We start from the raw sequence: 24,749 nt of genomic DNA on the forward strand, positions 1-24,749 counted from the left end.
ATTCTCCTGTGTCTGGTTTTCTTGTTTCATTTGATGATCAGTTACCTTTAACCATTCTGAATGTCCAAGCTTTGTTTCTGGAAGCTGGTTCCTTTGCGGCTGATTGTCTGAATGTCGTACTTCAGGATCAGCAACTGCATCACTCGTACAACTTTCGTATTCATAGTTTTCCAACACTTTTATTTTGGCTGTAGAAGCAGCAATAGCTGTGTCAATCTCAAGTTGTTCCCTTTTTGCCTTCAATTTGCATTCTTCAAAGTCTAATACTTGTCTCTGTTTCAAGGATGCTGCACGTGCAAGTAAAGCGGCACGTTCTGCTTGTTCCTTCCGACGTACAGATGATATGGATGAAGCTCTGGATGATCTTGATGAACTGCTTGTGGCTGTGCTTCGTACAACACATGACCCAAATCTCGTTTTTAAGGGTGCATCAGCGACAGACACACTATCATCTGGATTCACGTCATCTTGGTGTTGTTGTCTTATATTAGATGTCCATCCCTCAACCTCAAGCATGAATTTATTAACTTGCTCAATTTTTGGCTTGAACCAAAATGTTTGATCAGCCTCTTTTTCTTCTTCGGGTAGCAGCAACAGTACATTATCATTTGTATGAATAAACTCATTCTGTAGTTTCGAGCATTCATTCAAGTGATCATCAACAATGTCTGGACTCTCATTATCTTTCATAAGTCCATTAATCTTATTCGTTTTTGCTGTTAGCTGTGAGAGTTTAGATCGTCTTGCATTAATGTGCCTGTTCAGGCACTCTTCCAAACCCTTTTCTGTGTACTTTGGCGCCCTCTTCTGGTCAGCCCTGCTACTGCAGCTCTGTGCGCCAGGTCCAGGATCCTGCGCGTCGTCGTCCGCCATGATGCCTCTTTTACACAACTTCTAGTTCAACAAGTGTTCATGAACGATGGTCTATGACACAAAGCACGGCATGCTTTCATAATGAGTGTCATCGTAGTAAGACCAAACATCCTTGTTGTCTTATTTTCTCGAGAAGCTGAGTATCTTACATCCATTCTTGTACCGTCCTGTACAGCTCCCGCGTCGTCATGGCGTCCGACGTCAAGCTTGTGAGCTGGTAGTTTTACTTAATGTAGTGGTTTCTTCGGTCTTCTTAATAAATCTGATGTTCTTAAACTGAGTTCTTTCTTAACCACTCTATAGTGACGACATTACACTGTTTTACGCGTTGAGTTGGCTTCACACATGTTCCCATGTGTCCACGGTAAAACTACCGTGTTGCTCCGCCGTCACTCGTTTATTTTACTTAGACAGCGTAACACAACAATACACTTTACTTCCTGTCTCCTGACCACATGACTACGGAAGTCTTACAGAATCACAACAAACCTTCAAAATAAAATAGGAATAATCTCAGTAAATATTCCCAAGATAAACACAAACATATCGTCTGCTATGATCTAGCAAATCATAATCCAAACAATAATAATCAAACTTATTAATGCAAAAATGGCGCTTACACCTGCAATGCGACATCCTTGGACATTTTCAAAAAACCTCAAAAACCCTTCCTTATTGATTCATGTGTCTTTTGTTTTGTGTGTTACATGTTCTGTTCTGATATAAAGTGTCCCTGGGTCCCTTGAAAGGCTCTAAGTAAAGTGAAGCTATTATTATTATTATCATCCATGAAGAAGGGAAACCATGACAGCCCAACAATGTCCAGAGCATTCAGCTTCTTACATGTTCATGACTAAAATAAATAAATAAAAAGTGTCTGCCTGATAAAGCTATTCGGAAATATTTTTATTATGTAGAAAATACATTTCTCACATCATCATTAGAAAAGGTCTCAACATATAAGTCCACAATCCAAGCACATACATTTGTTCTCAAAAACATACATTTGTTCAATTAAAAATGTAAACAGAAGAATCTAGCTTGTTTACTGCTTGTATCCGTGTTTTTCAACACTCAGTGCTACTATTTCTGGAAATGCCTGCACAAACATAATGCCAGCATGTAAAGACAGTAAATCTGTGATAAAGGCATACGATATGTTTTTTTTTTTATGTGTTATAGCATTCATTTTAACATGGGTCCTTCATGAATACATCTCAGACGTGTTTGAGATTTAAAATGTTCTTCATGTAGGCACTGCTTTTGGCTTTAGGTACATCCTGCTGTGCCAGTAGTCTGGATTGTCAAATGATCGGTCTCCAGTTGCAGGTTCCCCAACCACAACTCCGGCTCGTACTTTAACATAGGGTTCAAACCCAGATTGATGTGACTCTGTTCCCTCTCCTGCCCCCTGTCCTGCTTTTCTCTGCATATTCTGGTACACTACAGCATTTTCAGGCTGCAGGGCAGCAAAGCAGTCCATGTCCTCATACTCATATGCCTCACCCTGGTCCCTTTTCTGCATCTTAATGTCCTCCACGTCTTGAAGAGCCTGTCGCAGTTTGGGCTGCCTGTTTGTGTAATGATAATTACTGTCCTCCACATATTCATCCTCCTCTTTTTCCTCTTCTGCTTTTCTGACAGTCCTGGCCGGGGTTAAAGGAGGATGAGGAGGGTCATGTGTTGGAGTGCTGTCGTCTTTTTCACTGCCCCGGATGTCCATGTATTCATATTCAACTTCATTCGATCCCTGCTGCTCTGAATCAGAGCTTTGATTGGTCCCTGAGTCAACTCCCCTGGCCTCTACAGATGGTGTGGTATCACCTGAGCATGCTGTCGCTTGGGAGGATAAGGAGGAAGTGCGTTTCTTTTTTGGCTTCATCAAGCGGCTGTTGTGCCTGGGCGAGACAGGTGTTATGCACGTCTGCTTGTTCATATACTCATATTCTTCATCATCTGGGTCGTCCAACAGGCCTGAGGAATGAGATTTGCCCATCCTGCCATTAGTTGCTAGAGATGACAAAAGTAGTGTTTCTGAAAAAACAGAAGAAAAGGCAAGATAAGGCAAGCGGTATAAGATCATATTTTGATGTTAGGGCTCCCTTTATTTTGTACTTTTGCAGTTACCAGTGCATTTGATTAATTAAAAGGATGTGAATATACAACTTTGTGGCCATGTGTTACATTTTTTCAGTAGTTATAGGATATCATAAGATCTCATCTTGATGTGCAGACTTGTCTGAAATAAAAGCCTAGTTTTACATATTGGTAGAGGGCTTGTTTCTTTTCTTTCCAAGAGTGCAATAAGAAGATCATCCTGTATTCTGAGGTACTTTATGCATCTATTTGTAATGAAAATGTCTTTAGTTTTCTAAAAGAAAACCAAAACTAGTTACTTATTGTATTTAAATAATACAAAATAATAAATGTGTGGCTTGTACTTTTACTTTTCACATTACACAGTAGTGTAATTCACTAATCACTAAGGTCTAATGACTACCTTCATACAAAAATGATAGAGACACTCCAGATCCCCTCCCACCCCTTTTAATTTACCAAAAAAACTTTTTTTTTTATTATTGCAGTCATAAATTTGTTGTCAGTTGGTCCAGTATATCCCTTTTTTTTATGATATCCTAATGCAGTCCTGGAAAACAGTTTAGGAATAAAATCAGCCTGTTTACATGAACAAAATAATTGTGAATTCTGTTAAAGGAAAAGTTAAAATGGTCCACTAATAAAACGTTGAAATAAACTTTTGACATGATTTACAGTCACGTGTGAAATATCCCGTTTAATGGGGAGGATATGGTGTTTACATGAAATGCTTTTATTTTGAAGGTTCAGTGATTCCGATTTGTGACATAAAGCAGTTTTGCCATGTTTTTTTAATCCTTTAATGATAAACTTGTGCTTTTCTACAGTACTTCTCTAATGCTTCAGCATAAATAAATAAAAAAGTACTGACCTGGCAGTTTCATAAAATGCTGGTATTGACACAACAACCACAATCTAGGCATCTATAGGGTATATTAATTTGCCTGGAAAGGCTGTATGGTCACATAAATTGACAATATATATTTGAATAATGCTATCACCTCTCTCTGGACTGTCTCCAGGAAGCACATATCCATTCTGGTCCTCCTCCTCAATCTCTGGTGATGGAGTCTCTGGTGGTCCACCGGACAAGCTGTCTCTCTGTGACATGTAAGCACTGTCCTCACGGTGACGATGTCTTTTTAGGCTCCCTGTCAGAGAAAAGTCTTCACTCATTTCCATTTCCACTGCTAGGCCGCAGCCCTCTGAGCTTTCAGACACAGTTCGAGCTGAGTTAAGTCGAGAGCGTGACTGCCAAATTGCCTGCAAAAGACAACAGATGGAGATCCACCTTAGGTCAAAATGTTCTGTCGTTTCACACTGTGGAACAGTCTACCACAGTTTGGCAGGGAATGCTCCAGCTTTGCAACATTCAAGAATCATCTACACGTGTTGCTCAGAACAAACCAAATTTGGGACCATGTCTAATCAACATATTGAAGACATACATACAACTTTTATGCAACTCCAGTGTATTATATATATATATATATATATATATATATATATATATATATATATATATATATATATCTATGTTTGATATATTTTTTGATATTCTTCTATACAATTACACTAGCACTTTACATCAGTGGGCATTAGGGCAAATGTGCAATTTACACCAGCACTTAACAATTATGTGCAATACACCAGTTCCTAAGCACTTTACCTCCCGTCTCTGTGGCACTTTATTCACTTTAACTCTGATGGTTCATTCATTCCTGGTTTGTTTTGAGCAAAAATTGCATAGCCACCTTTTATATTGCTAAGTGGTTCTTTTGTCAACTAATATACAGTTTATGTTGTTTGATTTTCGGCTTATTGTTGTGCTACCTGTGTTAAGCATGAATAAGCATGTTTTAGCTACCTGCTCTGTGCTGTCAACACCTGAGGTCATAGGCAGATATCCAGCAATGTTTGATGGTGCAAGAACCACCTGTACAAGAAAATACAGTTGTCAGATTTTGAAGGTCACAGAAAAGGCTTTTTCTAAATATAAAAGTGTTGTCTTTTACTCTGTGAGTGTCCATCCTTGAGAGACGACTGAGGCTCCTGGACTGAGGAAAATAGTGGGGAGCTGGAGTCAAGGCATCTACCACATCCTGATCCTGGTCCACCAGCTCCATGTCTACATCACCCAGGTCATCCAGGTCTACACTCTTCTGGACAAGCTCATTTGGGGAGGAGTCCTGTTGGCTGCAGTCCTCCTGGTGTGCAGATATGAGACATGGTTAGCATATCTTATGCTATTAGTGAAGGTCGACATTTACACATTGTATTTGTCGGTAGTAAAACAATAAGAAAATAATGTGGCTGTCCTTACTTTGATTACCAGGTAGCGAGGTGGATCTCTGGCCATTCTAGTAAATTCATTTGCCAGCTCTTTGAATGTTGGACGGACATTTTCATCTATCATCCAACCTGGAGGTTAAACATATGAGTCATACCATAGTTAGCCAATGTTTCCCATCAAGTTGTTGAAATTACTGCACAATGAAGAGCTTTTGCAAGTACCCAAATATAGTTAAATATATATAAATGTATATATAAATGATGTCCAATAATGCAAATTAGTTGATCAGTTATTCTTTGTGCTAAATGCTAACATCACCATACTATTGTAATATGCTCAGAAATACGACGCTAACGTGCTGAGCAGGTATAATGTTGATCACACTTTTACTTACATGGTGTAGCATTTACGAGTTAATCGTCTGCTAATTAGCTTTAATCTCAGGTAACACTTTGGGATGATGGAAGTATTGCTAGTTGTGAAGGTATATGGCAATAAAACAAACTATTGGCAACGTTTTGTCCTGATGGTGGCGACAGAAAACCATCCCTTTGGTGTGGTGCGTAAGGTGTTGTACATTCAGTCAAGCCAAAATTACCATCCATTTAAATAATGTTTCCTGCTGCTATTTTGAAGCCCCAACAAGATGAATACAAAGAATTGGCAGAACTTACACTTGACCATGACCATGTAGACGTCAATGGTACAGATTTGAGGCTGGGAGAGTCGTTCGCCTTTTTCCAGCAGATCAGCAACTTCTGTTGGGCGCATCGTATTATATGGCTCTGCCCCATAGGACATCATCTCCCAGATGGTCACACCTATGTAACACAGATTTAGTTTTACATGGAATATAAGCAGGGACCTCTGGTGTTGAAAATGAAGCCAGTGCGGAAGTGCAAAAACCTGCAGTTCCTCGAGTCATTCTAAATGTCCAATGTTTACAGTAAATAAACCTATTTACAGCCTGGGTTAAGAAATGAAGGTCTGATAACTACTTTCTTTATCATATCAGTTCACAATGTACAGTGGTGACTTTTTTATATAACTCATCTGTTTAGATTTTAGGGAGGATAAGAGTCATTTGTAATTAGGGGCCTAGCTGATTGATTGACTGACTGACTGACTGACTGACTGACTGACTGACTGACTGACTGACTGACCGACTGACTGACTGACTGAATGACTGACTGACTGACTGACTGACCGACTGACTGACTGACTGACTGACTGACTGACTGACTGACTGACTGATTGAATGACTGACTGACTGACTGACTGACTGACTGATTGAATGACTGACTGACTGATTGAATGACTGACTGACTGACTGACTGACTGACTGACTGACTGACTGACTGACTGACTGATTGAATGACTGACTGACTGATTGAATGACTGACTGACTGACTGATTGAATGACTGACTGATTGATTGAATGACTGACTGACTGACTGACTGATTGAATGACTGATTGACTGACTGACTGGGAGGGTGAAGCTGTTTGTCAGGATGCTTAAAGGAGCAATATGTAATATGTATGTGTATATCCTCTGAATTAAGTCATAGATGACCTTACTCTCTATCATCAGACATTAAGGAAACATGCTATGTTGAAGTGCTGGCTTCTTTGACAACAATACAACAGCCAGTATGGCCTGGCTGCTGCAAATTAGGTTAAGACAGCATTTTCAATATGGCGACTGCTATGAAAGGACTTCAGAAGTCCCCTTCAGCAATACATTTTTAACATCACTGAAACTACATCCATGTTTTATATGGCTATGATGAAATAGCACATTTGATACACTTGAAACATCCACACATCAGCCATACTGTTTATATCTTACCATAACTCCAGACATCACTCTGATATGTGTATCTACGAAACAAGATGCTTTCTAAAGCCATCCATTTTATTGGTGCCTAAAGACAAACAGATAACATCTCAATTGGTTAGTTAAATGGTAACTTAATGTGAACAAACAAGACCATGTCTGACAGTTCGCACATAAATTCATAAACAAGTTATCCAACTGAACTTTGATCATTTTACTGGTTTGTTTGTTATATCTTATTTTGCCAGTCTACGGACCTTGATCTCATTGTAAAAGTACTTCTTATCATCTGGGTAAAGTAGGTCTGCAATGCCGTAGTCTGAGATCTGTGCCGTGTAGTTATTCTTCAACAGAACATTTCTGGCAGCCAGGTTCCTGTGGACAACCCTGTTCTCCTCCAGGTAATACATACCCTGATGAGAGAAAAAGTATTCTTAAAAATGTCTGGGCTATCAGTGTAACGCATTAATGTGACAATACATTTAAAAAAGACAAGGACTGTTTCTTTACCTTTGCAATTTGAACACACCAGTTGAGGAGCCTCTGCGGGCTTAGTTTGTTTTTGCAGTTTTTGACGTGCTCCAGCAGCGAGCCCTGACTGCTGAGCTGTGAGACAAGCTGTAGGCTGGCACCAGGACAGATACCCAGAATCCTGACCACATTCACATGGTCCAAGCTTCCTATCATCATCATGTGCTGTAGCAAACATTTGGATTATGTTATCATGGATTATTGACAAAAATGTCTAACTTTGAAGAAATACATACAAAATTATTTCATCTATCAAATAATTGTTTTTTGAAGGTATAAGAGTTTGTCATGAGGCTGTTTTCAACTTGTACTCACAGATTTTACAATGACAGCCAACACGTAAGCAGACAAATCTAAATTAAGTTGTTGTTTAAGTGCAGCAGCAAGAAGTGCTAGATTACCAAATGGACTGCAATACTGTATTTTCAAAAGGACCATCAATTATAACTCCAGTTAATTCCAGGTTACTTTACAAAAAAAACAAAACTAAGAGCTAACTTTCAAGCCTACAAGCTGTGGGTGTTTGGTATGCAAGGATCCTTTGCTCTGAATAACTTTTTCTTACATCTGTCAGTTCATGGAAGGTCTGTCGTCCCGAGCGATCATGAATCGTCTTTATGGCCACAGGAAGCTTCACTGTATCACCCTCAGGGATCCAAAGGCCCTGTGAGGTGAATAGATTCATAGCTTGTTAAATGAATGTCCAACTTGCAATGAAAGGATTATTATGATTCAGGCCTATCTGTCACAATCACAGTTACCTTGTGGACTTGTCCAAACACTCCATTACCCAGAAGCTTGATCTTACGCAGCTCTGTGGGCTTCAGGATCCGAACATGGACTTTACTTCCTTTCTCTCCAGGATCAATAGGCTCAAAACTCTGAAGGCGCAAACGGTGTGTGTTAAAACAATGTAACTGATGCAACGCGGCATTATGAAGCCACTAGACTCTGACTGACCTCCCCACTCTCCATGTATCTCCTCATCGCTCGCTTGCGACGAATGGCGAGACCTCGGCGGTACAGAACAGTCAGCACGAAAACAGAGAATGATGCGAAGAGAAGGGCAATCACTCCAAGTACAATAGCAGTGGTTGATTGTCTGATAAAGAAAAAAAGGTGTTGCATTGTTGAAGCATAAGTAAGTTGTTTATGAACTCAATATTTCACAACTATGCTCTCGTCTAAGGCTTTGTTGCACAAGATGATGTTTCGTCATGACAGACAATATATCACTACTTAGTAGTCTATTGGAACACCAAGCATCCTTTTCAAATGTTTGGGCATGTGAACACCGCAGAACATCATTGATAAACCTTGGCATGTAGGAAGGGAGAGGTGGTGGGGCTCTGAAGTTCTTCTTTGATGTGTAAATAATTCGGAAGTGTGGTTTTATTTGCTAGTCGTCAACACTAGTTGCTTTATTTAAACGACTAAACTTTCTAAAACATGTCACATTGTACTGAGTCTCTTACCCAGAAATGTAGCGGGATGACCCAACACAGTCTCCAATTCCTGGGCCAAAGCACCTAAAGATAAAACACAGGAAAAGGATTAACTTGACATAAAAATGAAACCTCTGATGGAGTAGGGTGGTAATCTATATAATCCTCACCCTTGGGTACAGTTGGTGTGGCATGATTCACATCGACTTTGCTTGTTTGGGTACTTAAAGATGACTTCCTCTCCACCCATGATGCCCTCAGGACAGGAGGGGACACAGTGTGGACCGTCCTGCAGCCTTGCACATGTCACACACTGATCTGCTCCCTTTGAAGAGAAAGAGACTCTTAATTAATCAGATAGAAGCAACAAAGACGAAAACATAAAGAGAAATAAATTGTTTTGGGGTCAATGGCAATATGGAGTAGGACTATGTCTACTCAAATTAGCCTACCAGTAGGTGGCAGCAACAAACCCAAAGATAAAAGTGGATATAAAGATAAGAGGGAGTCATACTGGGCCAGTGCAGGTCTGCTTCCCCTTCTGGACCTTACACTCAGGGTGGCAGGGGATACACTCCCCTGACTGAGTAGCAAATTCCCGTCTCTCACTGCATTTGAGAAGAGAAAAGAAAAATTCAAAAGATAGAGATAACATTTAAATACTTGGGACAGCTTGGCCACAGCAAACATTACTCATGTTAAGGCAAATATTATATCATTATTTGTGTTTTGAGTTGTTTTGTGAAGACTGACCTAGTTAAGAACATGCAGTCTGGCACACACGTTCCTCCCCTGCTGTACTTCTTACAGGACACACACTGGTTTGGACCGGGACCCCAGCAACCATTAGAGGAGCACAGGGGATCGCACACATGACCTTCATCAACTACAAACGACATGAGAACAAAACCTGATTGTATCAACATTGATGCTGACAATGTTAGCTGGAATAAAACTGATCCTCCCTCACTCACCACATTGGCCTCTTGGTCTGTTATCCTTGCCGTTGATGTGCTTCAGGTGTGGTTGCGAATCGGAGCTCCTGTTCAAAATGCGGGTCCAGTTGACAGTGTCATGGTAGCAGAGTTTCTTGTTTCCTGTGATGTAGACACCGCCGTCGATTATCTTTTTCAAGGAGCGCAACCCCAGTGAGGTCAAAGAGGGGATCTTCACCACCATAAGAGAGTAGCTTCTGAAATGAGCAGTGGATAATTTTGCTTAAAGAACTGAACGGTTGCCAATGATGTCAAAAATACAAATTTGAATTTTATCAGTGTTTCACATTGAAAACATCTCAATTTGTGAGGTTTGAATCACTTTCAATTTCTAGGCAGTTAACTACATTATTTTCAATTTCAAATACGGATATTTATATCTTTTAGGATTATTTTCTTTTTTAACTTGCTCATCTGAACTTCCATTGTTAAGAGTAATAAAAGTTTAAATCTGACCGTTGTCTGATCAAGGTAATTGTAATTCTGAGTTTTGTTATCTGCATTTCAAATCAGGGAAACTTTTTAATCACATTTCATTCTGCACTAAAAAAGTTTTTAATAACTACTGGACTTGGCACAAATGATTAACTTCTATAGGCTAATGCTTAACTAATGCATGACTCATTCAACAATATTGCAGGATGTTACATGGTTTCTTATTGCTCAACTGAAACAAAATATTTACTTTTTTACATTCACTCTTGTTAGATTATCAGTTAAGGACGGAGAATTTAAAGTTTCTTTTGTGATACTTTTACACTATATACAAATTGATGCATCATTTTGTATGATTTCATTTACAAAAATAAAGTTAACTTAAAAATTAGAGCATGATCTTTGAGGTCTTTGTTCTGCTTTCAGGGAGGCTTCGTAAAAAGTATAAAAAGCAAAATAAAAGAAAAAGTCTAAATAAGGTTGAATAGTATCACGCTAATTTGATCATATCTCAATTAATGTACAATGTAACTTTCACATATGATTGACAGTGTTGGAGTTAAACAAAAAGAAATTCAGTTGCTCATAAGATTTTGAACCTTATGTGATTTGTTTGCTTCCTAAATTACAACCACACCCACAGAATGCAATACATTTCAGGCAAACTCAATACTTTTTCATCAGAAATGACATGCATGAAGCCCACAATAATTATAGAATTGCCCGCCACCAATTCAGTCAAACATCGAAGCCCTGAGTATACCCTTTGTGAATAATGTAGAATATCAATCCTAAATCAAGAAGCATAATTCTAGATGTTGTAAGAAGAGGCGGATACAGGCCATCATATCAAACATTTACTTTACCTTTTAGAGCTCACTCCTCTACACAGGGTAAAAATGAAGAACAACAAGGACAGAAAGAGATACAACACACAAAAACACAATCAGATTCATGCCAGTAAGGATTAAAAAACAGCCAACAACATGATAGTGACATGACACTACTACAGAAACAAAAACAGTGTCAGAACAACAGAGGTGGAAAAAAACCCTGCTCACTTGTAAAGCTTTCTGCCCTCAATTGTTTGAAGGTTGGAGAAGACTGACAGGTCGGACATGTTTTTTGGCCACGACTGAATACTGAGGATGTCTGAAAAGAGAGACATTGTGTTTCAGATGCCTGATACAGACTGCAAACACTGTGATGTAACAACCAATGACACAGAGATATAAACATCCACACACGCACACACAAACACACCTGTAATCTCCCTCACAGTGTTGAAGATTTTCAGTTTCTCTGGATCGAGAGCTGGTACACCGTTGTAATCATCACTTTGAACGGAGCAAAAACAGTATCCATGAAGCACACATGGCATTTTTCAGCTGTAGTATATTTTTACTATGTAAAACTAATGGAAAAAATGATGAAACAGAATCTTGTTTACCCTTTAATCCCGGTCACCAGGAAGTGCAGACTGCCCTGGATCTTGGTGCAGTTTATAAAACTGTCGATGTTTAGAGCATCAACGGTCTGTTTGGTCGGACCTCCTGTGCCAATGCAGACTTTGGGAGAAATAAAGGATAACTTTGTTTAATTTATGTGGCTGATCAATTTAGCGTACACATTAAGATTTCAGACATAAAACATATGAAGAACAAAGAAACAAATTAAATACAGTGCATGAATCAGGTTAATCTCAGCCAGCTAACCATTATGCTGCTTTATTAATGAATAAGAAATAATATGATATAATGACTGATACTTCTTTCACATTAATAAAGAAACCTCAGAATGCACAACTTCCACTTTTGCTTGCAATCACTATTCCCTGGTGTAAAAACTATATATAACTAAATTAATCAAATATAGAACATGGTGTTGATGTTGATTAGAAGTTTCATATGAAGCTGTCGATGTTGTTAATGATGATGATGATGATGATGATAATATAAAAATAAAGTGTGCATTGTCAGCACCTGTATCTGATTGGACTTGAAGCTGTTTGTTTGAACTTCAATCAATTAATTAATCTTTATTTGTATAGCGCCAATTCATAATAAGTGTTATCTCGAGACGCTTTACAAAAGAGCATATGGGATAATATGCACTTCCTGATGTTGTTTACTCCTCCAGAGATCGTTGCTTGTGTTACATTTACTCTCAGATGAACCTCGCTTTGGACAAAAGTGTCTGCTAAATGAATTGTAGAGTTGTGGAAATACCTTTTAGACAGAGACCTCCACATGGTTCACATCTTTTCACGCCATTTTTCTCCACCTCCATCTTGTCAGACGGGCAGCTGCTCACACATGAGCTCCCGTCCACAACAAATTTTGCTGAAACACAGAACAGCATCTTCAATGCAGGTCTACTGTGTGTGAACGTTTGTGTATGAGGCAATTTGAGTGTTTCTGGGGACTCACTGGGGCACTGGGCCACACAGATGGAGCCATACTGGTACTTGGCGTTGGGGTTAGGCTCCACTTTGAACGTGTGCTTGTTGTAGATAAGTGTCTGAGGACACAGAGGCACGCAGGACCCCGAGTTGTTGAAGTTTCTGCAGGCCTGTTAATGTCACACACAGCAGGGTAAGGAGCACATTTTGTAGTTGTTTTCTGAGTGTTAATGTCTATGAATGGCCTTCTTTCACATCAGATATTTCCAGATGTTGTAGCAAGAATGGTTGGTGGTATCAATTATAGTACGGCCATGTTGTGTTCAGTTGTCACAGTAATGCATTGACAATACCAGGGCCCTATGAATTTTAACTCAACTTTTGATCTAAGTACTTGTGCTCTTCCTATGGTTACAAGTCCATATGATCTGTCTGTATTGAAATGTTTATTTAAAATGCAGGCTCACAAAGCAGTTTGTATCCAGCGGCCCGGTGCAGCCTCCAGCACACTCAATGTGACAACACTCGCTCGGACTTCTACCAAAGCATCGGCCATTACACTGAGGGGCACAAACTGTCTTCGTCACTGAAAGAACGATGAGGACAAGTTAGTTTAATAATCCATTCAAGCAGTGGTCACCAAACTTTCACGACACTTTGTCCTTTATTCTAAATATTTTCATTGTACTCTCAAACCCATGAATAGCCTACAACATCCAAATACCTTTTCAGCTAAAAACGGCAGAGCAGTTTTCTATGATGAGAATGGACTATTACCGATATTAAATAAAACTGATCATATTGGAAAAACAGAATGAGGACTGACACAATTGTTAAGCAGAACAGAAATCAACAGTTTTGGGCTGTGTTGCTGTTTGGATTTGTAAATAAGTAATGAACATAACAAATATTCATAAAAAACAAGTATGCTAATCAGTTTAAGTGATTAATTAGTCAAATCTCCAGACAAGTCGACAGGATCGGACAGGATATGTTAACCCATGTTCTGTGTGCTAAACATCAAATAAAGGTAGGTTGTAAACAGAATCCATGGCTGTATTCTCTATTGGGTCTCAATGGACACTGGACAGTCTGTATTAATATCTGTGGGCTCTATTGTTGGTGGCACTTGTAGTTATGTCTAAGAATGAATATAAATCCAACTTTCTTTTGCATGAGGGCGTGTTTGCTTTGTTTCTAGTGTGTGTGCGCATTGGAGTGAGTGTCCACAGAGGAGACCTTAGAAACAAAAGCTCTCTCTCCCAGCCCTTTATTCCATTGAAGATTTAAAAAATAAATGTATAGATATTTTTTTTTGTATGCCCTTATTTAGAGATAGGACAGTGGATAGAGTCAGAAATGGGGGAGAGAGAGAGAGAGAGCGTGGGGAATGTCTTACGGGAAATGAGCCACAGGCCTCCATACATGAGGCAAACGTGACCTCTAAGAAACAGGAACAACATGCATGATAGACTTTAGTCGTTTCCTGCGCCCTCAAGAGAGGAACATGCCACCTTTGCACCAAACACGCCTCATTTGAAAACAAACACACCCCTGGGTGCTGACTGGCCCTCAAGTTCATTTACTGTTTAAACAACGTGGGCGCTGGGTGTTGCAATGACATCTGCGTTAGGTGGAAATAGGTAAGACACCTGCACTGGAAGGCGTGGGTGTTGGGATGTAGCCTATCTGATTTGTTAATCTCTATTTACAAGTACAAATTAACATATTTTATTATATTGTTTGTTCTGACTGCTCACACTACACTTCCAGCAACTATACACCTGCATTCTTTACAGTTTCTTATTATTTATTGTCACAATAAATTCAATTAATTGATGAAAAACTGAAAATGAAGTGAAATAAATTGGAAATGCAAATAAATACATTTTAAACCAACTGTTGCTTTTACGAGACACACAGCTCAACAAAACTACAGGAACCCATTTATTTTCAGAGCTAGGTTGATTTATGGGAAATAAACAGGCAATGATGTCACTCACAAATCTGGCACGTGTCATTTCCTGGTCCCCAACACGAAAGGTCTCCACATGCTTCATCACAAGGCTCTAAGATGTAATTGTATCATCAGCAGAGTCTTCACCATCAATCAAAGCAATCAAAGCATATTCTGACATTAGAACTGAAGGCATCTGATGCCCATCACTTTTCCACTTACTCTCAGGACCGTTGCCCTGGATCATAATATGAGCTGTTCCATCTTTGACTATGTCCGGCCAGTTCACCTGCGGGGCGTAGCTCAGGTACTTATTCTGGATGATCTTGACCCCTCCCTCCAGTATTTCTGTGGGAGGCAAACATACGTTTAAATGGAGAAACAGAATAAGCAAAGGCGTGCTCAAACATGCCCATGACTCATTTGATCAAACGCTAACATTCTCTTTTTACTACTGCACATACAGGATAATGTGCTGGAGCTAGTGTTACACTGACAGTTACATGAGACATTCCAGGAACACCACCGCTCTCTGACAACCTGTATTCTACAGGTGTGGCTGCTCTGTATGAGTGTAGAAGCTGCAACAAGTGTCACATCCTTATCTGCTTTACTCCGACCTCCCATTCTCGAAACACTTTCGGAGGGTCTTCCTGTGTTACCTGTAAGGTGTTTTAGGCCCAGTTCCTGCAGGCCGTGCTGCCCATCCATCTGGTAGTTTACCATCACAGCCAAAGCGTACTGGTTCTCGTACAGAGTGGTGCCCCTGATGACCCGCAAGTTGTCCAGAGGAAGGCGGCTAAACTCGTTGAGAGCAAACAGGATGTAGCCAGTCACTTCCCTGATGGACTGCAAGGATCACAAATCACAGAGAGGAAAAAAATAATTAAAATACAACTGGCTAGAAAATGATTCTCTGTGATTGATATCAGAATCATTTTCTAGCAACTTCAATGTGTGTTTGCTTGTGTTGCTGGTCAACATGACTGTAGTGCAGTGATTGATAGCAAAATAATTGAAGGGGGAATTATTGAGCTCATTGTGCCCTTGAGAGAAAGACATCATCAACTGTAGACAGTGACAAACAGCTTGCTTTGGTTGTGCCATCAAGATGGTGATGATGATATAAGACCTTGTCTAGACTAGTTCTCATGAAGAAGTCATCTATGACACATAAGTTGTTGTCCTGGGAAAATCTTATCTTAACCTAATTTTTTGGTATTCTGGCAGGGTGTATCCAGACTTTCTGACTGGGGTGGCCCAATTGGGGCACTACATTTTTATTCCAAAAAGCATTACTTTTTTATTCTGTCTCTAATTATCATACACATTATCACCTCTAAACATCGAGTATTAAATAGATTTTTCTTTGTGTATTTCTTTTAAAACAAAAAACACAGTGGCAGTATGTGTCTCCAATGCATAATTATTTAAGGACTCAGAGCTATAGTATCCTGTTGAAGCACAGCACATCAAATCAAGTTTATGATTAAGGTTTGGCCTATCAGATTTCAGTGGGGGGCCATCCCAACCAAGCCCCAATACTAGTTTCACCCCTGTGCTCTTGTGTCTTTATTAAGTCTCACCTGTAAGAAGGAGAAGTCTCTGGTGTGCTCCAACGAGGTTATCTCAAGGTTTCCCATCACGATTTCACAGCCGCTGTATCGCTCCTTCATCAGGTTGTACTGGATCTCTGAATTTCCGGTTGTACTCAGAACATTTTGAGTGCCAGAGCAAACAACCACTAAAAAAGATTTTTAAAAAAGTACTCTTGTTAATGAGTGTTTTTAAAGTCAATATGTTTGGATTTAAAGGAACAAGCCTGTGTTTTTAGTTGTTCTTCTTAATGACAAGAAAATCCAATTTTCATGGTCTTGCTGCAGGTAATGCTCACTTACACATCACATTATCTGCAGCTGAAATAGTCCTTGACAAAGACTATGTCCAGTTTACGTAATGTTTGTAAAAAACCAGCAACAACTAAAGAGCACAAAACTTTGAAATTGAGTCAGGACTTTTTGAAAATGAGAGTAATAACAGAGAGAGTAAAACTGTAATTTTAATTGATAACAATGGAAAATTTGAGAGACTTCTGTGAAGAAGCACATTACATTCATTACACATATTAAACAACACCAACCTGGTGCATTACTTTTATTGTCTAAATTTGATTCATTTATAAAATTTCCCATTTAGCCTATATCCTTCACCAATGATTCTTCCAGTCATTATTTTAATACAGCTTTAATGTATCATACTTCATTTATATGTAAATGTATTTTGCTCCTTCAGATTTGATCAAATCATTTATGAGGAATCACCATATTTACAGTCTATGGGAATCACTTCTAAAGAGTGTTTTATGCCACTCAATACAAGCGGCTGTATTCTGCTCTGCTATATCAAAGAATGCACTGTAACAGTGTGAAACAAGCCTAGTGTTGTGTGTGGAGCATGTCTCTCTCTGAGACAAACATACAAGGCCTTGTTTATGCTGTGTGGGAGTTCAGCTGTTCAGCGTTGCTTGAAAGCTGATTTGCTATTCAAATGTCAGACAGGAGAGGAGTATCAGAGAAAAATAGAGGACAGGGCAGGGAAGTAAACAATACTGCTTTCCTCAATGTAAGCAAGCATTCAAAACTGGATTAAAAAATACAAACATGCAGTAATCTACTGTCACATTTAAACATACATTATATGCCCACATACATACTGTTTTTCGTGGTGGTGGCCCCTCAGTTCCAGTTAAGTGGAATCCTAAAGTTTGGCTTTAAGTGATATTTTCAATAATGGTGAGCATAAAATAAAGGTGAGCATCCAACACTGAGGCAGAAGTTTTTGGCTGATTTCCATCCCCAACAGCGGATAGGAGCAAATTTAAAGTGACCCTACTCAAAAAAAATTGGAAAATCTCTATAGGTTTTTTTCAACGTCCACATACTTTTGATAATGAAGTGCTAATCTACACACACAAAGACATCACTCATTCCCTGCCAGCCAAAGATTGAACTTTACTCTTTCAAACCCATTTCTCACTTCCTTCCAGCAGTTTCCCCCTATTTTTATTTATCCTTTATTTTAGTTGTAAGCCATTTGATTATTTTATCTGTTAAGGTCATATTCTAAGATTTGTTTGCCACAACAATGAAGACAAACTATATTTTGTAAATATCTTTCCTGATTTTCTGTTGCCTTGTTCCTGAATAATCGACACAAAATTATGAATTTTAGTTCAGGGATTATTTACTCTTTTGACTGTTTGATAGAATGCAAACCAGAAAGGTGCCTGGGTTATGATGAGTGTTTAAGACTCTGTCTTTGTGGCATTTCAAGTTTTATAAAGGTGGGAGGATAGCCTAGCACTTTTATTGCACAACTTGAACCCTTAGCACTTTGCTGTCATTCTGTACTCTTTCATTATGATCTCCTACTCTATTCACTATCCTATTTCTCTTAAGAGAAAAATAAAAAGAATCCTGACATTTTTTTAATGTGTTTTAAGGTGATTTATTTGGTTCATTATTTGAGTAAAATGCCGTTCTGACCAACAGTATGTTGAAGCACAACCATGAACCCCTCAGCTCTGATTTTTTTTTCAATTATGTAAGACAGAAAATCTTAAGAATGTTAATTAAAAATCACTTACAAACTCACACAGGAAGACTTATGCTCGACACACAAACACATTCCAACTACTGACATTAGAGCCAAAACGGAGTCCAGCAGAACAAGAGGATAAACAAGGGCATAAAAAGGCTAATGATTATTAACTCTACAGGTAGAGCAGGGGGGTTTGTGTGTGTGCGTGTGTGTGTGTGTGTGTGTGTGTGTGTGTGTGTGTGTGTGTGTGTGTGTGTGTGTGTGTGTGTGTGTGTGAGTGTGTGTGTGTGTGTCTCTGTGTGTGTCTCTGTGTGTGTGTGTGTGTGTGTGTGTGTGTGTGTGTTGGGGGGTGCTCACAAGAGTAATTTTATTGTGTATCTGAGAACATTAAGGTTTACTGGAAACAGCTGTAAGGCATAAGCCAAACAATATTTTTGTAAAAGCTAGCGATGTAGTTCTTTTGATTTAAGTTGAAGATTTCTTTGAAGAGTGTTTGTCAATTGAATGTGGAGAGGAAATATTCAAGGTTACTGGAACGGAGACAGGGCGTTCCAAGGCGGATATGATAATAATTAATCTTATTATTGAGATATGTGACCTGGTCATGACATCAGGGTTATCTCTTCATAAAAAGACTTAATATATTAACAGAGACTCTGTTTAATTTGTAGTCATGGATTTTGAAAGACAATAGAGGACATGGTCTAATGGTTCATTCCTGTTCAAAAACAGGAAGAAAGGACAACCTCTACTTTTGTGACTGCAAGCTTTCATTACTCATTCAAATACGGCTGCCAAACACACAAGATCCCTATCCTAAATGATGCCGGTGTATTAGTTTGTCAGTGGGTTAGCCCAAGACTCAAAGAGTCTTTAGATACTTGTTGTAAAAGTTTTAAAATAAAAAACAAATAAACACTTAAGGAAACGTCAAACTCTCATGTCAGTCAATTTTAAAAAGAGCAACAGTTCAAACTGGCTAGCTTAGCTTAGCATAAACACTTTAAACAAGCGAGTCTGGACCTGTCTGAGCATAACTAAATCTGCCAATAGCACCTCTGTCAATTACTGATAACCATTAACATGATATACTGTATTTTGGTTGCTTTGTCCGCAAGAAGCTACAGAAATAAAATATAACTTAAAGGTCTGTAATGTGTAGCACTGTTTCTTGGCTCAGGACAACCAGGGAAGACTTTAAAGTTACTGCTCCAGGCCTAAGTGTATGAAAATACGCCACCGTGATTATGGTGGCTTTGCAGGTATTTTCCAGAAGTTGGCTTTATTGTTAGGTCTTTTAACCACTGCATGAAATCATAGCCGTGAGATATTTGCAGATATCTATGTATTACAGTACTCCATCTGTTTCTTGTCAGGGTCGTGTCATTGAGTTCTATCTATCTCTAATTTGCATTTTAGAAAAAGTTGCTCGTTAAAAGCCCTTCAACTGAAATGATGTCAGTTTATGAGCTCCTCAAGGGTGAAGCTCTTTAACTGCCCCACCTAGGTAAGAGCAGCTCAGTGCTATCAGTGGATGACTTGAGCTGTTGACTCTGCACCTATATAAATGTCTGTTGGGAAATACTTGCAAATATCTTTGCACGTATACCTTCCAGAACCTTCCACATGCTGCTGTATTCACACTGTGCATACAGTACAAGCACCTCCGACTGAAGAGGGGACAAGTGGGTGTACTGTGCACACATACAATATGTGACAAAATGGTATGTCAGCTTCACATACAATGCACAAGCTGCAGCTGTGGAAGCTGAGAATCTGAACAGGCTGAGTGGGTTTTCTCTGTCAAAGGAGGACTTTCAGTGTTGGCAGATGGATGATGGAAAAAAAAACACACAAATGCACACAATGGCCCGTTTTGAAAGAGTGCTAAACAAGTGTTGTAGTGCATCAAGATGTGTATGCACTGACACTTTACCCTATGTGTGTGTGTGTCTTAAAACTCTGCAGCATGTTGACTTTCCTACTTATTATTGCATCTAACTAACTGCAAATCAACTCGTAGCAGAATGGTGTCATTGTCCTCTGCACTAAAGGGAAACACATGACAAAAACACAACACAGATCAGGTTCAGCTCTTATTTTCATTCGACAGTTACCACGGTTTCATTGAGGGAGAGAGAAGAAAAGAAAAGAAAAGAAAAGAGGGAGGAGGAGATAAACAAGCCCAATAAAGCGGTTGAGACGATGACTGAGGTAAACAGAAACTTGGCACAGGACAGTCAGAGATTACTGCATACCTGACGAGTGAGCCCACATTCACACACAAAGACACACACACACAAACACCTGAGCACGTTAACTATTTGATTTCAGGGTGCATTCATGGTTCACAGACTGAGGTTTGAACAGGACCTCTTAAAATAACACTGGTTTTCAGAGCGATGCAGCAAAGATTTCAAAATGACGATTGAATTTGAATTTTTTTCATACAAAAAGACACATTGAATGCACCAGCACCCAATGAAAGTGCATTAGTCATTCTAAAAAAACTGGTGAGTTGACCTCATATATCACATCTGATGTGTTCTAAGAAAGGCAAACTTATAAACCTACCTTTCTACATAAAAAAACTAAAACATGTTTCACAACAGCCAGGTTACACTGCACAACAAATTCCTGTCCGACAACTGGCTTAAAAACTAAAGAGAGGTGACGCAATGACTAATACGTCAAAGGACCTGATATAATTGTGAAAAATGTGAGCAGACAAATGTTTCTATCTCATGTGTTTACATCAATGCAATAACGGATCCCTAATGAAACACATGGCTTAGTATATTTCAAATGTTGAGTTTTACATTGCATTGAGGAGCCAGTCTCTTCAAAACAATCTCATGTGATCAAACTGTATTTTTCATAGCTGTTGTAGTTTTAGTATTTACTCCAGGCAACAGAGGTCACCTGAGCATCAGCTGCCCAATCACTGATGACTGCATGTTGTTTTTCCTCAAACTCAGAGAACAACTTGACTCACCTACACCCAGGTGACACCAACAAGAGCTTGAGGTCAAAGTTCACAAAGTGCCACAATTCAAATCACAACAGCTCTCTCTGTCGCAAACATATTACAACCACCAGTTGATGAAAGCAACAAGGTTTATTTTACTGAGGGCTGTACTAAAGTAGTAAACACTCTGACCTACTTGTACTGTTTATTTCCATTGTATGGTATGTTGTACTTGTATAGGACATATTATGCTTTGTTCTGTTCTATACATAATCATTAAAAAAACACTTCTTCAGTCCTGAGCTGAAGTAATGCCGTCAAGAACTTCAACTAAGTCCAGTTTCTTTTTAAACTGTTAAAAAAATAGAAGTCTTTCTTTTCTTTACAATTTCTCAGCTATCAGAATCAGAAAACGTAGTAAATGAACCCATCTGTTATATAATTAAAAAATGTTTTTATGTTATCTCAGCATGTTTGCACTACCCACCACTGCACTATTGTCTCATTAAGCCTTGTACATATTAGTCTTTGCTTATTTTGGGTTTATTGTTGATATTTAATGTTATACTTTTGTACCTAGAGAGCACAGTTTACCAAAGTCAAATTCCTTGGCATTTAAACTAGTTGATTACATTTTCCTCTCCACTTACCTACCTCAGTTATCTTGAGTAACTGACACACACACACACACACACACACACACACACACACACACACACACACACACACACACACACACACACACACACACACACGCACACACACCCGCGCTCACGCACACACACGCAAGCACACACACACACACACACACACACACACACACACACACACACACACACACACAAAGCAGTAAAACGTTGAATAACTTCAAACAGCTATAATATAGGCTCGTAACAATAACATAATGCTAGTATAATATAGCATTCTGCTCCACAAAAAGCCCAATTTGTTAATTAAAAAATATATATTTCTTGTTCTTAATTTAAAAAATCGCGTCTCTGACTAAAAATAGTAAATAATTGTATCCTATCAGGGGTAACAATCTATTGGTGTGGCTGTGATCGTGAGGTGATGAAAGGTTGTGCTCCTGTGTCACAATTTCGCAAATCATCGGAACAACAGAGAAAACATGATATAAAGCACACACAGAGTCGTGGGAGAGGTACAGGTGACTCACAGCAAACAAGTTTTACGTGTGCGGAACAGGTTCTGGTGTTTGTGAGGGAGGACGATGAGAATGACGAGGACAGGTGTTTCCTTCATCAGAGCGCGCGGTGTAGTGAGAAGGTGTATGTATCCCAGGTATTCACAAGGCTTTGTCAAAACCACACCGCAAGTGTTGGTGGATTTTCTGGGTTATTTGAATGTAAAAATTGATCATGGACAGGAAAGTGTGTATAAAGTGTGTGAGTGTGTGTGTTTAAGCCCACCTCCTTGTGTCTGCGCGCTGCAGAGCTGGAGAGCACACGGCAGCAAGACCCAAAGCACCTGTTTCACCTTCCTCAAGAGAGGGTCGGCAGCCATCCTCGATCAAATTCCAAAGAAGGTGACGTTTAAAACATTAAACATCTAATTTATAAAAAGAGGTGTGTCCCTTTCTCGTCAAAAATCGTCTCCAGTCGTTTAAACCCGAGGCAGTCCATTCATTAGTAGAGTTGAGTAAATCCACATCATTAAGCGTTTTTTTTTGTTATCAATAGAGGGAAATGTAAATCGCTCAGTAGTGATAAGTAGTCCGTGTTTTCCCTGTTTGACTATTGACTGAGCCGTAACTTTACGGACCTGCGTAAGAGGAATCACTACAGCGCAGTGATTGGAGCGCAGCTCTCAGCCAATCAGAGGCACGAGCGTCTGATTCTCTGGCACTGATTTATCTAACAGAGCCATGCCTGCAGTGACAGCAATACACGAGAAATAAAACTTCATAAAAAAAACTTGGACACCTGATGAAGACATTGAAAACAAAAACAAAAAACTCTCAAAGCACCGTTCATCCATCACCACAACCACCAGTCATTTTTGTTGCAAAATATCCTGCAGAGCAATGTGTAGAGTTGCACAGGAGTGATATTGTTATGCTTTTTACATACACTTAATTACCTGTTTTAACATATGTGGAATTATGGAGATGTTGGCTGTAGACACGGAGAACATATTATTTATGGGGAATGTATTAAATCCAGTTCTTACATACACAGTTTTCTTTTCATTCCCAGTTTTTGGATTTAAGGAACAGTGGTTTTTAATCCCCAAAATTAGTGGATTCCAAGCTTTTCCTTGGAAGCCCCTATTTAAAAAAAAAAAAAAGCTGACCCCCCCCCCCCCCCCCCCCAAAAGAAAATACTGATACGTTGCTGACAAAAATTACATAAAGTTTTATTGATGTCACGATAACCTGAATTACACATGTGGCTGACGAAGAAGCCTGATGTTTTTGACTGGGGAACAACAAAGGGCCCTTTCATTAAGTTCCTGACAATTAAATAAACATACAAACAACAATGAACTTAAAAAAAGATCAGTTTTCTTCCTGTTATGTGTCATGCTCCTAAGAAACATATCTGTTCATAACAGTCATGGCGTTGACCCCTCCACACCTTCATGCGTGACATTTCAGGTATTTTATTGCTGCATCCCTCTATCCCAGCATGATTATATTGCTGTACTTAGTACTCAGGTACAATGTTGCTGGACATTTCATCCAGTTTTGAACAAGCAAAGTGTGCTGCAGACTGTGTTCTTCTTGAACCCAGACTAATATCTGGTTTGGTCAGAAAGTCTTCATAGTTTGTCACTCAGGCTTCATGCAAACATTGTCTGCCTTTAAGAGTGGGAGAGCTAGCTGAACGGCTCTGTAGAAACTGGCTCAGCCTGCAGCTCCAGTCTGTCTGTCACATACACAAACACATTTAAAAACATACTATTTCTCAATTTAATTACAGAGAAGTATGCATCTAACAAAAGAGCAGACTCTAGTTCACCAGAAAGTTATCCTAAGTCAAAGTCATTTCAAATGTCAGAGGGCTGTTCAAAACCAATAGTTAATATTTCACCACCAACAGGAAGTCTTTCTCAAAAGTATTTTTTTTCTTTTGTCCTCACAGAAACAACAACCTGAGAGGAGTGCAGAACTACAAGGTTGTAGCTTGGAAAGTGGTGACAGTATCTCAATAGTAGCACAGTCTTTTATAAAGTTGTATTCACTTAAACAAAGTATCACACACACAAGGTAACTGAAGGGGAAAATGTAATCAACTAGTTTAAATGCCAAAAAAACATGGAATGCCACTTAAAGTCCTTTAAATCTTCTGTAGTT

The 24,749-nt window shown here is 39.1% G+C and overlaps 1 protein-coding gene across 2 annotated transcripts; it reads right to left on the minus strand.

Annotated features, from left to right (window-relative positions):
• Positions 1-1,764: 1,764 nt before the first annotated feature.
• erbb3a (erb-b2 receptor tyrosine kinase 3a) lies at positions 1,765-23,214 on the minus strand. 2 transcript variants are annotated; one of them, XM_061042564.1, is made up of 29 exons: positions 22,864-23,214; positions 16,452-16,609; positions 15,528-15,714; positions 15,088-15,213; positions 14,912-14,977; positions 13,376-13,494; positions 12,937-13,078; positions 12,736-12,849; positions 11,958-12,075; positions 11,771-11,844; positions 11,569-11,659; positions 11,374-11,391; positions 10,052-10,269; positions 9,831-9,963; positions 9,592-9,685; positions 9,248-9,402; positions 9,108-9,161; positions 8,593-8,734; positions 8,394-8,513; positions 8,198-8,296; positions 7,612-7,797; positions 7,359-7,514; positions 7,114-7,189; positions 5,938-6,084; positions 5,294-5,391; positions 4,986-5,177; positions 4,838-4,906; positions 3,972-4,233; positions 1,765-2,907 (listed from the first exon to the last, which is right to left on the minus strand). In XM_061042564.1, the coding sequence occupies exons 1-29, from the start codon at positions 22,955-22,957 to the stop codon at positions 2,120-2,122; spliced, it is 4,296 nt and encodes a 1,431-aa protein (XP_060898547.1). In that variant the 5' UTR covers positions 22,958-23,214; the 3' UTR covers positions 1,765-2,119. The 2 variants fall into 2 exon arrangements, with proteins under 2 accessions (XP_060898547.1, XP_060898548.1); XM_061042565.1 differs by lacking the exon at positions 4,838-4,906.
• Between the last annotated feature and the right edge of the window lie 1,535 nt (positions 23,215-24,749).

This window comes from Labrus mixtus, chromosome 7 (genome assembly GCF_963584025.1).
Source record: "Labrus mixtus chromosome 7, fLabMix1.1, whole genome shotgun sequence".
In the NCBI taxonomy this organism is placed as follows: domain Eukaryota; kingdom Metazoa; phylum Chordata; class Actinopteri; order Labriformes; family Labridae; genus Labrus; species Labrus mixtus.